General features: G+C 36.2%; 1 protein-coding gene across 4 annotated transcripts in view; it reads right to left on the bottom strand.

Annotated features, from left to right (window-relative positions):
• The window catches only part of SLC25A12 (solute carrier family 25 member 12), a 126,578-nt gene that overhangs the window by 25,027 nt on the left and 86,664 nt on the right, over nt 1–14,887 (bottom strand). For all 4 annotated transcript variants that reach the window (XM_042949126.1, XM_042949128.1, XM_042949125.1 and 1 more), the window contains 4 exons: nt 10,441–10,522; nt 9,061–9,219; nt 5,914–5,966; nt 5,372–5,452 (listed from right to left, as the gene is read on the bottom strand). In XM_042949126.1, the coding sequence (XP_042805060.1) occupies nt 5,372–5,452; nt 5,914–5,966; nt 9,061–9,219; nt 10,441–10,522 (375 nt within the window). The remainder of the gene's footprint in view (nt 1–5,371; nt 5,453–5,913; nt 5,967–9,060; nt 9,220–10,440; nt 10,523–14,887) is intronic.

Genomic DNA, 14,887 nt, shown 5'->3' on the forward strand with positions numbered 1-14,887 from the left:
TTTGCAACAGCGTGGATGGAACTAGAGTGTATTATATGCTAAGGGAAATTAGAGAAAGACAAATACACGATTTAACTCATATGTAGAATTAAAGATACAAAACAGTTATGGGAAGAGAAGCAAAAATAATATAAAATAATATAAAAACAGGAAGGAGGACAAAACATAAGAAACTCAAATACAGAGAGCTGAAGGCTGGTGGTGGGGTTTTGGATGAGAGGATGGGCTAAATGGGCGAGGGCATTAAGGAGGACACTTGTTGGGACGAGCACTGGGTGTTATATGTAGGGGATGAATCACTGGATTCTCCTCCTGAAATCATTGCACTATATGCTAACTTGGATGTAAATTTTAAAAAACAAAAATATTAAAACAAAGAAAAAAAAGGTAACTATGATATAGATACTACAACAACAAAAGACTTATGAGGGCACATCTATATTATCATAAATTCTGAATTAGAAGTCTTTTTTCGAGGTTTTGGTATATTTTAAAAAGTTGGTTAAAGTTCGCAACGAAGATTTAAAATTTAAAAATGCATACCCTGTTTTATTTCTTTTCCCAAAGGTTATATTCTGCTTCCAAAGTGAAATGTTCTGCTGTTGATTCTCTGCTGCCTTTAGAAACTAAGAGCAGCCTTGGGGCACCTGGGTGGCTCAGTCACTTAAGCGTCTGACTTCGGCTCAGGTCATGATCTCGTGGTTCCTGAGTTCGAGCCCCACATCAGACTTTCTGCTGTTAGCCCAGAGCTCACTTTGGATCCTCTGCCCCCTCTCCCTCTGTCCCTCCCCACCACGCACACTTGAAAATAAAAGAAAGTAAGAGCAGCCTGTATCTTCGATCAAGAACTCAGAGTCAACAAAACTTCCATTTGGTTTTAAAAAGCGTGTGTGTGTGTGTGTGTGTGTGTGTGTGTACACACATGCAGGTGAGCATGTGTATGAGAACACTAGAAGGAAATATATACCAAAATGTTAACAATGAAAAATAAAACTGTCATTTAATAATCTCTATGCTCAGGGCAAAAGACCCTAAAAAATTAAGGTTAACAATTTGTGTGAAAGATCAAAGACCTAAATGTAAAAGCTAAAACTATAAAATTCTTAGCAGAAAATGGGTATTAATCTATGTGATCTTGGATTAGGCAATAATTTCTTAGACATTACACCAAAAGCACAAGCAACAAAATATAATTAAATTGGACTTCATTAGAATCAAAGTCCAATTCTCCAAAGGACAGTCAAGAAAGTGAAAAATACTAGAAATCACATGTCTGGTAAGGGATTCTAAATATACGAAGAACTCTTATCACTTAATAATAAAAAAACAATCCAATTTAAAAACAGGCAAAGGTTCTGAAGAGACATTTCTCCAAAGAAGATATATAAATGCCAATACATTCTTAAAAAGATGCTCAACACTGTCAGTCATTAGATCACAACAAGGTAACATTCATACCCGCTAGGATGGTATAAATCAATGACAAGGATGTCAAGAAATCTCAAAGCTCCTACACTGCTGGTAGGAACATATAACTGTGCAGCCACTTTGGAAAACAGTCTGGCTATTCCTCAAAATACAAATTAGAGTTACTATATGACCCACCAATTCCACTTCCTGGGTATATACCCAAGAGAAGTGATGACGCATGTCCGCAGAAAACTTTTTACATTAATGTTCAGAGCAGCATTATTCATAATAGCCACAAAGTGGAAACAACCCAAATGATCAACAACTGATGAATCAATAAACAAAATGTGACATATCTACATAATAGAACACTATTCAGCAATAAGACCTGAGGCATTGATCCATGCTACAACATGGATGAACCTTGAAAACATTATGCTGAATTTTAAAAAGCCAGACACAAAAAGCCACACGTTTTTCATTCCATTTACATGAAATGTCCAGAACTGGTGAATCTGTAGAGATGGAAAGCTTATTAACAGCTGCCCAAGACTTGGCAGAGGCAAAGAGGAAAGACTGATGGGCGACAGCTAGAGGGGACCACGTTCCTTTTTGGGGTGATAAAAATGTTCTACAATTGACTTTGGTGATAGCTACACAACTCCTTGGATATACTAAAAACTGCTGAGTGGTACACATTAAAGTGGGGGAATTGTAGGGTATGAGAATTATATCTTAATAAAGCTGTTGCTTTAAAAATATTCTTGAAACACAGCAGGCATTCAATGAATGAGAGAATAAATAAAAAATGAATAAACAGAAACAAACACCAAATATTGCTACATTTCACTGAGTTTTTAGTTTCTTCAATTCAAGATAAGAATAATAATGAGAAGATGCCTATAAAGTACAAGTCCAGTACAAGATACTTAAGAAATGGCAGCTATTATGATGAATTATAATCATAAGCATGTATTTTCTTTGGTGATATGTAGGAATGAAGCAAATCACAATATTCTACTTTCAAATTGCCACAGAATATGATTAGACTTAAGATTAAGTTTTATCTGGTGAGAATGATCAGCAACTACCCTTTTTCTATGAGACGTAAACATATCCTAAGTCTGGTTTTCTTCACAGGAAAAAAGAAGCTAAATCCTTCTCAGCCTTGATGGCTGGTTTTGAATCAGAATGAATAAATGGAAGAATGAATAAATGGAAATATACCAAATATGAATAAATATGGATTTGAAAAAAAAGTGGTTTGAATCCTAACTTTACCATTTACTAAGTACTGGATCTCACTTAGGTTTCTTTTCTTCACCTCCAGGTGGGAATGATAATGAGATAGTTAACGCCTATAAAATGTTCAGATAGGAAAAGTCCCTACTGCTTGCTCATTAGCAATCTTAGCATATTAGAGCTACATTAGAAGCAAAAACCAGTGTCAATTATAGTAATATTTTAGTTGGGTGACAGGCTTATAGATGCTCATTTTATTATTACTCTTTAGATTTATATAGTATGTATTCTTTGGCATGTATCAAATACCATATTTTTTTAAAATAGGTCATAAAACAAAACAAACAACAAAAAATAAGGTCTAAGGACCAGGTATTTTTATTTCTTGGTCAATTCATTATCTAGTCAATGAACACCATTTTTCCTAGAGGGCAACAGTCATTTTCATAGCAGAATTTCTCTCCATTATATATAGGCAACTCAAAGCCCAAGTCCTAGATGATCCTTCTGCTGGGGAAAAAACCTATAAAACCAATAATGACTGCTCAGTTTGAACCATTTCCTCTGAAATAATCTGCATTAGGCTAACATGTTTTGCATTAGGTTAACACAAGGTAGGTCTTTAAAACTGAGTGATTTTTGGAAAAACATGAGCACTGTTCTTAGCTGGTGGCACTGACAGCATTCAGCCAAATACCCACAGGGACACTGCACATTAGATCACCACCACTAGTCAGGATGGTGAGGGTTCTCACGATCAGGCGCACGGGTAACCACTCTTCCCAGTGTTTATCTGGTGGCTGTCTATCACGTTTCGTTCGGGAAAGAGAGAATTCCTGTATTCCACAGTGGCTGATATTCTTTACACAGAGACTCACTCATTTCGTTTAAGGCCTTATTCTCTGTTGAAATACATAGACCTTTGGGAGAACTGGCAGATTATGCTTTAACAATCATTTACGCTGTAGTGTAATTGAATTCATCAATACAAACTCAGTAATTACACATTTTCTGTCCTCCTTGAATGAAGAAGAAATTTAGAAAAAAGAGGGCAGCAAAAAATGTTTGAGATGAAGAACTGTGGACAACCTCATCGTTCTGCCTACAACCCAACCTGTCTATTTTTCATGCTGTCAATTTCCAACTAGACAATCCATCAAAGCTCTCAGAAAGAAGTCACGATGAAAGAAGAAATTTAGAGTGTCAGCACAACCCTCAAGGCACCCCAGACTTCAATAGAAATTCCCAAAGTTCAAACCTAGAAACAGGGTCCATGGTAGGAAAAACAAAGGAACCAAATATCTGATTACGGTTTAACCACCTAGGTCACATGTCAGACATTGGAACAGGTCAGTTTCATGGGCAAAAACCTCTGGGTATTACAAATGGAAACAAATAATTAGCTACATGGGACAGAAAGAGCATGACTCAGGATATTTCTGGCAAGTGTACGCATGAGCAGTTGCAACACTAAGTTAGGAAATTTCTTAACCAAACTAAAACTAAAACAACTGAGAAAAAGAATATTTATGATTTGCAAACATTCTCTCATGAGAAAAGAAATAATTACAGCATCTAATTAGGGTAAAGGAAGAAGAGAAACTATATTTTTTGTGATCTGCTTAAACAAAGGTCTTATTCTATGTTTGTTATTTGTCCTTCATGAAAAAAGAAAGTCAGCCAAAGAGGTGAGTTTTCTTCCTGAGAATGTACTTGGGTGGGCATGTGTACAAGCATACACACAAATGGACATACATACATATGTACATATGTACACACACACACACACACACACACACACACACACACACACACACACAAAGAGCCCAAGTCACCTCTTCAATAGGAACTTCAATTGCCCAAAGGTGAGGACCCAGGTATGTACCAGGCTGACAAATCTCATCAAGAAGAATCCAGAGCAGCCCCTCTCTCTGACCCTCAGGGCATCTTCTCTGAATTAAAAGTTGCAAAGGTCACTGACCTTATCACCTCAAGTTCCACTAGCAACTGAGGAGGGTTTAGCCAGGATTGTCAGCCAATTCAACTGGAAATTATTAAGGGCTTCAGGGACAAAACGGACTAAATAAGTCTTAAATTGTGTATTAACAAATTTGAAATGAACACCACAAATAAAATTAGTTGAGCTACAAACTTAGATTACAGAATTGGTCTAAATCCAATGTTATACTCACATTTTAAAGATAGAAACCTTTGTGCTCTAATTAAATATAATCTGAAACTCTGCATTCAGAAATGTAATAGCCTTAACATAATTACAGTTGTTTGCTATAACCTCTGGTCCCTAAAGAAGGAAAATTATAATTATACCACAATGGTTTACTCAGTCCTACACCTGAAATATAAGAGCTCAATTAATCAGTCATCTCACACTTAAACTTCCAGACAATATAAATGTATGGGAACCCTATCCACTACTCTATTTTCTATAATATTTAAGAATCAGAATCAGAACTTTACAAAGTATGGAACATAATGTCAGGAGCTTCTAAGAGTTAGAGCTGACAAAAATACTACCTCTTTTCTGCACTTAAAATCAGTTAGATCATGCAATGAAATTAAAAAGCATTCCTTATTATCACTGAGAAAATCTTAGAAACCCTTGAGTTCGGAAGGAATGTCACTCAGATATTATATCTAATGTGCAAAAAAGGTTAAAGGAACATACTTGTCATGAGAGATGCCCAGTATTAATACTTACACAACCTCCAGCAAGAATTTCTGCTAAAAGTGGAATGGAGCCATCTCTTCTGGTAAATTTGTCCCGGACAAAATCATTAACCTAATCAGAAAGACAACATCGGTTAACTAGAATTCTCAACCATTTCCTCTAATGGCATGTTATTCATTTTCCAAGTCATCAAAATATTTGTCTCATGATAAAATTAAAAATTATCACATCGGGCGCCTGGGTGGCTCAGCTGGTTAAGTGTTTGGCTTCAGCTCTGGTCATGATCTCGGTTTGAAAGTTCAAGCCCTGCATCAGGCTCTCTGCTGTCTACACACAGCCCACTTCAGATCCTCTGTCCCCCTCTCTCTCTGCCCCTCCCCTACTGGTTCTCTCTCTCTCTCTCTCTCTCAATGTAAATAAATAAACTTTTAAAAAATTATTAAATGTCTACATAAAAGTTTAAAGTTTTACAAATGTCTTGATAGTGTGCCAGTCTCAGCAGCAGCACCATTAATTTTTGGCTTAATGATAATCTGAACAAAAGACATAAATTCAAAGAGAAAGATACTTACAGTCAGTTTAATGGCCTTTTCTGGAGCAACCCCTATAAGCTGTGGTATCAGACCTATGTAAACAGAAAGAAGCATTAACGATATGAATGTACTAAACATGAACATACAAGCCCAACAAGCAATGGTTTACATATTATTAATGCATCAAACATTTTAGGGCTTTCATTGAAATATGGAAAAACGGACTATCCTAAAAACTCTGTACATGTATACAATACTGATGTCAAATATAATGTTATGCTTTCTTGAGGCTATAAATCCTTTTCTTAAGCATGCTTCCTTTAAAGCCTAATTATCTAACACCTCTCAAAAAGTATGTGAGCAAGGAATGGAGACCATGGATCTTCTCTACTCCTGAACATTGCCAATAACAATGTAACCAAATCCCCTCCCTTTACAACCAACAATATACAAACATAGACAGGCACTTTAAAGAAGCCAATGTTGTATGCTTGGAAAACCTCTGCAAAGCCTGGTGTTGAAAAGACCCAGATTTTGCCACAAATGCTACTACCTATATAATAGCATATAGTGGGTTTGGTTATTACAGAACACCAACTTGCATAATTTTCTCTTTATAGAGAAAACCAGAATTCAGTACCATTTATTTTAAAGGAAGCCAAAACTGCAAAGAAAAATGCAGTTTTAAGTATCATTTAATGGATATCTTTTACAAACAAAAACATATGCCTGCTACATTCTTATTTACTAATGTATGTCAAACTTAAGACATTTCAAAAGAATCTTCTTAAAACAAAGGAAATCATTATTCTTAGAAAGTTAAATTTCCCAGGCTGGCTGCAAACTGCAAAAGAAAAAAATATATAAACAATTCAACATCTGTAGATATTCATAAGGCTCAGCTTTGTAAAGCACACAGATTACTCAAATTGTTGGCATACATTTTTTGCATACATTTTTTAAAGATGCTAACAATAAACATTCTATATCCTTTAAATCACCCAGCCAAGGGGGAGTTATGTATGTGTTTGCACACTCACTGCTGATCTTAAGCCTACTTTGAGGATACTGCTGAGTGATTTTCTAAGAGTTGAGAGCCAGCAAGTAATCATACATATAGGCTACTGTCAGTCAAACTGAATTATCAATGACAAACACAAATCTGCACACACCTTTAATGGGTAGCAGACTGATTTAAAAGAATAAATCAGCAGATGGCAGTCTTAACTTTCTAACCTTCATGATTATGAGGCCCTATTACTTTTAATCTAACTTCCATACAACCATGTCAGCATGTGTATTTGTTTTACAACTTGCCTCAATAAGGCTCATGGAATTTTAATAAAGTACTGATTTATGTCATTTTATCACTGTTGCCTGCAAAGAAATTTAGGCTAATCTGTCAACAATTTTGTCAATCATCTGACAGAATAATGGACCAGTTCTAAGCCATATATGACAATCTCAATAATCATAGTGTTCACATACAGGACTCCTACAATCTTCTCCCTAATACAAGAGTCTCTCATTTAAAGAACTGATTTTATCAGCTCACATCCTGGATAAAGCTAACAATCCCTCCACCTCTCCCCCACCCCTAAACTTGCTATATTGGACTCATTTCATTAACATGACATCTCTCCCAAATGAAATTTTCTGTAAGCATCCATCCATTGAGAAGGTTAAACTGTGCAGTATATATCTAGGTTACTTCTGATAGAGAAAAAGTAAACCAAGGAGGAAGAAAGGTCATTTTTCAACAAAGAAAGATTGGAGATGACAAAGGAAAAAAAAAAAAACAAAACCCTTAGCACCACTCAACCCTCATTAAATTCCTCATTAAATATAATCTAGATATGCAGGGTTTAGGACAGCTTAAAATAAGCATTCCCAGGCAGAGATCTGCATTCTGGACAACACACACCTTCCTCCCGTGGAGTACATGTGATACAGCTGGAATTCAGGGAGGTTAGAGTTCTGAATATTTGAGTAAAATTAACTACATTCATTCTTAGGAGCAGGGTATTTAAGCCTACTTTGATTTCAAAACCACTCTCTTTTCTTATTCTATATAAAATGCCAATAATGAACATCCTCATGACCCTCTCCTTTAACTGTATCAGAGATACATTTTTCACTTGAATATCTGCAAATAATGCTAACCAGAGGTGTTTTTTCCTCCTGTACATGAGCATAAGCTTTGTTCAGGTCCAGTCTTTCTTTCCAAGGAAGAGGTTCTAGGCCAAACAGTTCAACAGAACTCAGAGTGAGCTAGGGATTAATGAGACCGTGTGTGCAAACAAATAAGTACAGTAAATTACAAAAATGCTCTGGACTTGAGCATGTGGAGAATATTTTCAAAGAATTCCAAGTGGCGCCCAAAGGGATTAAAAAATTAATCTCCCTCCCAAAGGAAACCCTAAATTCTAATGTGAAAACATGTACATGAAAGTCATTCCCTCTCCAAAGAGAACAAGTTCCTACAAAGCCGATGGGGGTGGGGAGAATTCTACAAGGGGGTTGTTGCCTCTGATGCTGACAGCACTGCGCTCAGCCTAGACTTGGTGGTAACATTCTCTGCAAAAGAAAATCTCTCTGCTTTTACTCACAGTGCCTCTGAGCTAAGGGGAGGAAAGGAGACAGAATGAGACATGAAGCCAAGCGTTTTCTTTTATTCATTTTTTTTTTTTTCTAACTTCAGATGACTCACTGGAAAAAAAGACTTGTGAATGGTCTCCTTGGAAGAGACAAACACATTTGATATCTCTTTCAATTGAAACAAGTGCATAGAGGGTAAACTCACTTTCAGCTAACTGCCTGGCTTCTATTTCACAGAGCAGAGGCATATCTCTTTTCTCCAACTCTTTGAGAAAAGCAGCTCTCTGTTTCTTAGCTGTCATCCTGTACTCCACTTGCAGACATGTGCCTGAGTTTGTCAGAGCACAGTGGCAACAGAATTTGGATTCCATGAAATACACACGTCAGGAAGAAATAAAGGCCTTGTCTACACACATACTGCTAGTTACCAGCAAGAATGTAAAAAGGGAAACAAGCAACAAGAAAATTAAAAGAGAGAAACATCTCTACTCTGACTGGACAACACACTTTTTTCATAATCAAGGTGTTAAAATCTGCTGCTGCTGAGATAAAACCACTAACTTCAGCAGCTAAGATACAGTTACTCACCCCGGTAGAGTCCAAAGAAGCCCTCATAACGCAAGACTTTCTTAAAACAGTCAAAGCTGTTTTTGTACATCAGCTCCCCAACAACAGAGCCAGTGCCACGCTGGTTTTGCATGCGGGTCTTCACCAGATCTATAGGATATACTGCAGTGGCTCCCACAGCTACAAAGAAAACAAGTTTTACCCTTAGAAGAGAGCGCAATTAAATGGAGGCTCTTTAAGGACAACAAATCTCATCTCAAAGGACTAGAAAACAAAACACAGTATCTATTCTCACAAAAGAGACTGTATGTTATTCTTCCTTCTTCCATACACTGCTGAAGGATAACAGGCTAGCATTTGGGACCCATAAATACAGCTGCTTCAGAGAACAACTGCGTGCATTTTCAAGTCATTACCAACGTTAAGTCATCAAGACTTGATTTCCACAACATGAAACTATTATATATTTCTTTATACTTTCCATTCAATGCCTAAATATTATACCATTTACCCTTTAAAATAACCATATGTGTAGAAACAGGTAGCTATAATTTTAAAACTTAGTTTATTAAAGCATTTTGGTAAATTACTCTTAGTTATGACCATAATATTGGAACCACATCTCAACATGACCCTATCCCTTTGTACAGAATTTGTGTTTTTTGGCTTTTTTTAATGCCAGGCTTTAGAATTTCTGACACTGGAAAAATTATAAAATGAAGTGGAGTGTTATTTTTCAACTGTTGAAAACCAAAACATGTTCTGCAACTTCTAAAACTGAAAAGGAAAAAACAATAGTTTCATCAGTTCAGGCTTGTTTTGAAAAATCATAAGCATTTTAATCACACCTCCTAGGATCTTCTCAACAAAGCTACTTCAGATTCTACACATTTTATATGGAAAGATGTAAGAAAAAAAAAAGTCTCTCAAATGTTGCCTAGGAGCAGGGACTAGGGCTTCATTTTAGCAAATATGAACTACAAGTCTAGATAATTCTTTAGCCAGTAAAGAGGGAGAGGAAAAAAAAATACAAGTAGAAAACCTACAGTGAATCAATCACTTTAGGAGGCTGTTTTGTTTTGTAAGGTTCTGGGATTTGTACACCTGCCTCACCCCCAACACCATTATTCCATTTCTTCATACTGTCTTAACAGGATAATTAAGGCGAGTGCAGCACGCATGCAGACTTTCACTTTTGTCCTCAAGACACACTGGAGCCAGAGGGGCCACAGCTGTGCTGCGACAATCCTCTCATCACAGGTAGAAATAAAGGACACTGCAGAAAGCTCTGTAGTTATGACCCGCAGAACTAGAAACTGCGCCTTTGCTGACCTGTCTCGGTCTAGTGAGATAGTACTGCATTAACACAAGCTTGAAACAGCACACAGACATGTCACTCACCTCCAGCAACTGAGCCCAGAGTGAATCTATAAGCAGACTCGGCAATCTGGAGCCAGATCGGCCTGCCTAAACCGTGCAATTGCTGCAGGGAGGAAAAAATAGGTAAAGACACTCGGAAAAGTATATGGCAAATAAAAAAGGCTACAATTCAGCTACTTTACGATTTTAACACAGATACCTCGATTAGCCTAAGAGACACAGTTGCCTTCTTCTCGCCCCGTTTTTTAATAAGTCTATTAATACCTGATTTCTCTAATCTTGGAGAATACACTATCATTCCAGAGAAGTGAATCTTTCGGGTAAATAAGTGTCTTGAGTATAAAATCTTTCCCCCTTATTTACTTTAGTTAACTTAAAATTTTAAAATATTTCAAAAATGGGGGCACCTGGGTGGCTCAATCAGTTAAGCATCCAACTTCATCTAAGGTCATGATCTCACAGTTCATGAGTTTGAGCCTCGCATCGGGCTTGCTGCTGTCAGCGTGGAGCCTGCTTTGTATCCTCTGTCTCCCTCTCTCTGCCGCTTCCCTGCTCTCACTGGCTCTCTCTCAAAAGTAAACATTAAAAAAATATATTTCTAAAAGGTACAAAAACTATCTTGATTCCTAAATCAGAGAATACTGATGACAAAAAACACCTTCTCTAATGACTGAAAGTCATCAGATTCCTAGGTCCATCAATTACTGCATCAAGATCTAATGCACCGGTTGGTGCTATCTTCCCATGTCTCACGGCCATTACTTCTTTCACCAACAGCCCCTGGTAGGATTTGGTTTAGCCGCCTATCGCCTCTCTCTTTTCTTAAGGCTGGAGCAGTCACACAACTAGGATTGTTATGTATATGTAGGTGAAGCAAAGTCAAATGCTTCTCTTTGGGACTAAAGTGAAAAACTTTAATAACTACAGTTTTAAGAGTTCAGAGCCTTGGCCCCCTTACTTCTGGCTTTATAAGCTCACCACTGAGGTTTATCACTAGTTAACCACATATTTCTGAACCATGTTACTGAGCATTTTCTTTCCTAGACCTATGTATTCTCCGGCTATACCTATCCAAAGAAAGACTTTAAAAAATAAGTCTCTGGGGCCTGGAGCTTACTATTTTTTAAAGGCTTTAAATCATTCTGCTATGTAGTTAGGCTGAAAACTATCCTAGCTACCCACATTTATAGTTACAACATAGGATTTATGATGATAACAATGCAAAGGAAAAAACCCTATTGTGACTCAGAATGTTATTTCATAGGTAACCCACAACACAAAGGATCTAAAATAATTTGTCTATACTAGTCTGCCAGTCTTGTTCTTTAATATCTTCTTTATGAAAACAGCAGTTATGCTGCATAAACAGTTTGAAATGAAAGAATAAAATATTTGGTTTATCATAAAGAAAACTTGAAAAATATTAACTTGGAATGAGCTTTTTTTAAAAACCTGCATAATAAAAAGCTTAGATACGCTCATTAGAATAATTTAATGGAGAGGGAATCCATGCCTAAAATCTAAAAGAAAGAAAAAAAGCTAGTCTACTCTGACTTGCTTTCATCTGTACAATCTCTTCAAAGCTCAATTAATCAAGATAAATATGACAAACCTGGATATTTATAAATAATTTGAGAAGCAGCCTATAGAAAGGTTTTATTTGGTTGTTTTGTAAATCTTGAATCACAGTACACATCTTTTCAGTTTTTAACCAAAGCATGTGATACCTAAATATTTAATGTATGATTGTGATCTCTGTAGGCAGAGATCTTTTAAAAGCTCATTATGCTTAAAAAAGAAAAAGAAAAAAAAAAAAAAAAAAGAGCTCATTATGCTTGCCAGTGCTGTGGTTCAACAAATTCTATAGTAAAAAGGAAAATAAGTAATGTATGATGAAAAGTCAAAATGAAACCCAGAGAAAACCCTTGGCAAAAAAAATTGGTAAAACACCATTATTTCAAATATCAGTACATATTTTATAAAGCTCAACTATCACAATATAGTAACTTTATTATAATCCATTGCGTGAAAGTATATACCTATTATGTACAAAACTGAATTTAGCATGTGGAAGAAACCATCATGAAAACGGTGGAAAATTACAGAGTAGTACATTATCATGATCTTGTAGGAAATACATTTTTTCCTACCAAGTTAGCCCAGACAACTGCATTGCCATCCATTGTGTTTAATTTATGTACTGTAACAAAAGTGAGCAATAAATAGAAACTGATATTTATATTTGAAATCAAATAAGGGAAAGAGTAGGATATTTTAACAAAACCTTAATATAAGCATAATTTTGATTCATTCATAGAAGAGCAAAAAAATGGGCCATCCAAAAAGACAATTACTTTTTATTCTCTTTATCACTACAATAACAACACTAATTTTAGACTGTTTAGAGATTTACTATCTCCCAAAGGGTGAAAGTACTTTACCAAGCAGCACTCAAGACCTGTGCTCTAATGCAGCCATCGGGGGAGCCCAATGTTTTTCAATCTTCTGTAAATAAACTCCCTTTGAGACCATCAGGATGGTCTAACCCACAGTGAGACCACAAAGTACTAATTTCTCAGTCAGTCCACTGTGCATTTAAAGGTAAGATGGCCATACTAAGGACAGGACAAGTGACAATAAAGGTCTCATAGTGAGATGGGGAATAAGCAGACCCGCGGCCCTAGTCACCCCACTGCATTCTCCAACATTAAGTAAATAGTTTCAACAACCGTTTATGACTGAATACTCCTGCCAACCAAAGATTATGATTTCATTTATAAATTATATACATGATCCATCGTACTAATATCTATATAAATCTAAGTTAATAGGTTTTATTAAATTACACATAATATGCGTTGTACACTTGATCTTAGCCAAAAGGGCAAGAAGCGATTGCATTATAAACATCTACAAAAGTAAAAATTATAAAAGAATGAGATCAGAGGTGCCTGGGTAGCTCAGTCAGTTAAGTGTCCAACTCCAGCTCAGGTCATGATCTTGCAGTTTGTGAGTTCAAGCCCCGCGTGGGACTCTGTGCTGACAGCTTGGAGACTGGAACCTACTTCAGGTTCTGTGTCTCCCTCTCTCTCTGCCCCTCCCCCACTCATGCTCTGTCTCTCTCAAAAATAAATAAACATTAAAAAACGAAAAGAATGAGATGGTATAAAATAATTTTCAAAAAATTTTATTTTCATTTACTAAACCAAAAATCTTTTTGATATCACTTCAATGTATTATATTGACTATGTTCAGTTAGTTTTTTAAACGTTGATTGAACAAAAGCAAGGCTAACCAGTTACTTCTAATACTCTGTTTCAAAGATAGCACAGTGGAAAACACAGTGTGTGTCTTCAAGGTCAAGATAAGAGTCTGTTTCTTGGACAGCAAAAATATTTTTAACTTCTAAAAACATGCACATAAAACTTTATCCCAAAATGGAATTTCTCAATTACAAAACTGGGTGAAAACAGGCCTCGTTCTCATAGATTTATTATTTTCAATCATGTCTCCTTTCAAAAAAATATGTTGAACTAAAACTCAAATAAGGGCTATGATCCCAAAAAAGAATGAAATTACCACTATTTTTTATTAATATAAAAAGCCTCTCCTGTGTTCATCACATATATTTTCTTTACCCTCTCTCTTCCTTTACAAAATGTTTATGGATCAGTCAGTGAAGCAGCCAATTTCAGCTCAGGTCATGATCTCACGGTTTTTGAGTTCAAGTCCCATGTCAGGCTCTGTGCTGACAGCTCAGAGCCTGGAGCCTACTTTGGATTCTGTCTCCCTCTCTCTTTGCCCTTCCCTCGCTTGTGTTCTGTTGCTCTCTCTCTCAAAATTAAATAAGCACTTAAAAACTAATTTTTTAATGTTTATAAGCCCTACAAAATCCTATGAAAACTGAAGGATTACAGTGTGTTTGAATTCTTAGCTAAAAACATCTCTAACTATAAACACCCAAATATGCAAATGCCTTTTGGCCTCTGCCCTTATTCAATAGCATTTATTTATTTTTTTAAATACAATATGGTCAGTAAGTTTTTCTCAAGCTTAGCTATCACTGTAACTTATGGTTCACTTGTATTCAGGTATGTAAATTAATGTAATTAATGCTATGGATTTCACTTCATGAATATTCATAAGTAGAACGCTACTGTAGCTGTCATGCCTGTTAATGACTGTGTACTGAATTTTTAGCATTTAGACTGAAAGAAAATACTCAACACTAAGAAGATCGCCTACCGTGAGCAAATGGGCCAAAGGAAAAGGCACTTTCCCTTAAGTTATGATTATGATCATGAAGGTGATATTTAACAAGATTAATTAAGGGGTTTTCAAAGCAAAATAAGAGTTGAGAATCTTAACTGATTTTTAACCTGTTCCCTAAGCACATGTGTATGATAGGAAATGACTTGAGACCTCATTTGGGTAGCAGAAAGTTCTTCTGCTTTTGTTGTTGAACATA

Source organism: Panthera leo, chromosome C1, assembly GCF_018350215.1.
Source record: "Panthera leo isolate Ple1 chromosome C1, P.leo_Ple1_pat1.1, whole genome shotgun sequence".
NCBI lineage: Eukaryota > Metazoa > Chordata > Mammalia > Carnivora > Felidae > Panthera > Panthera leo.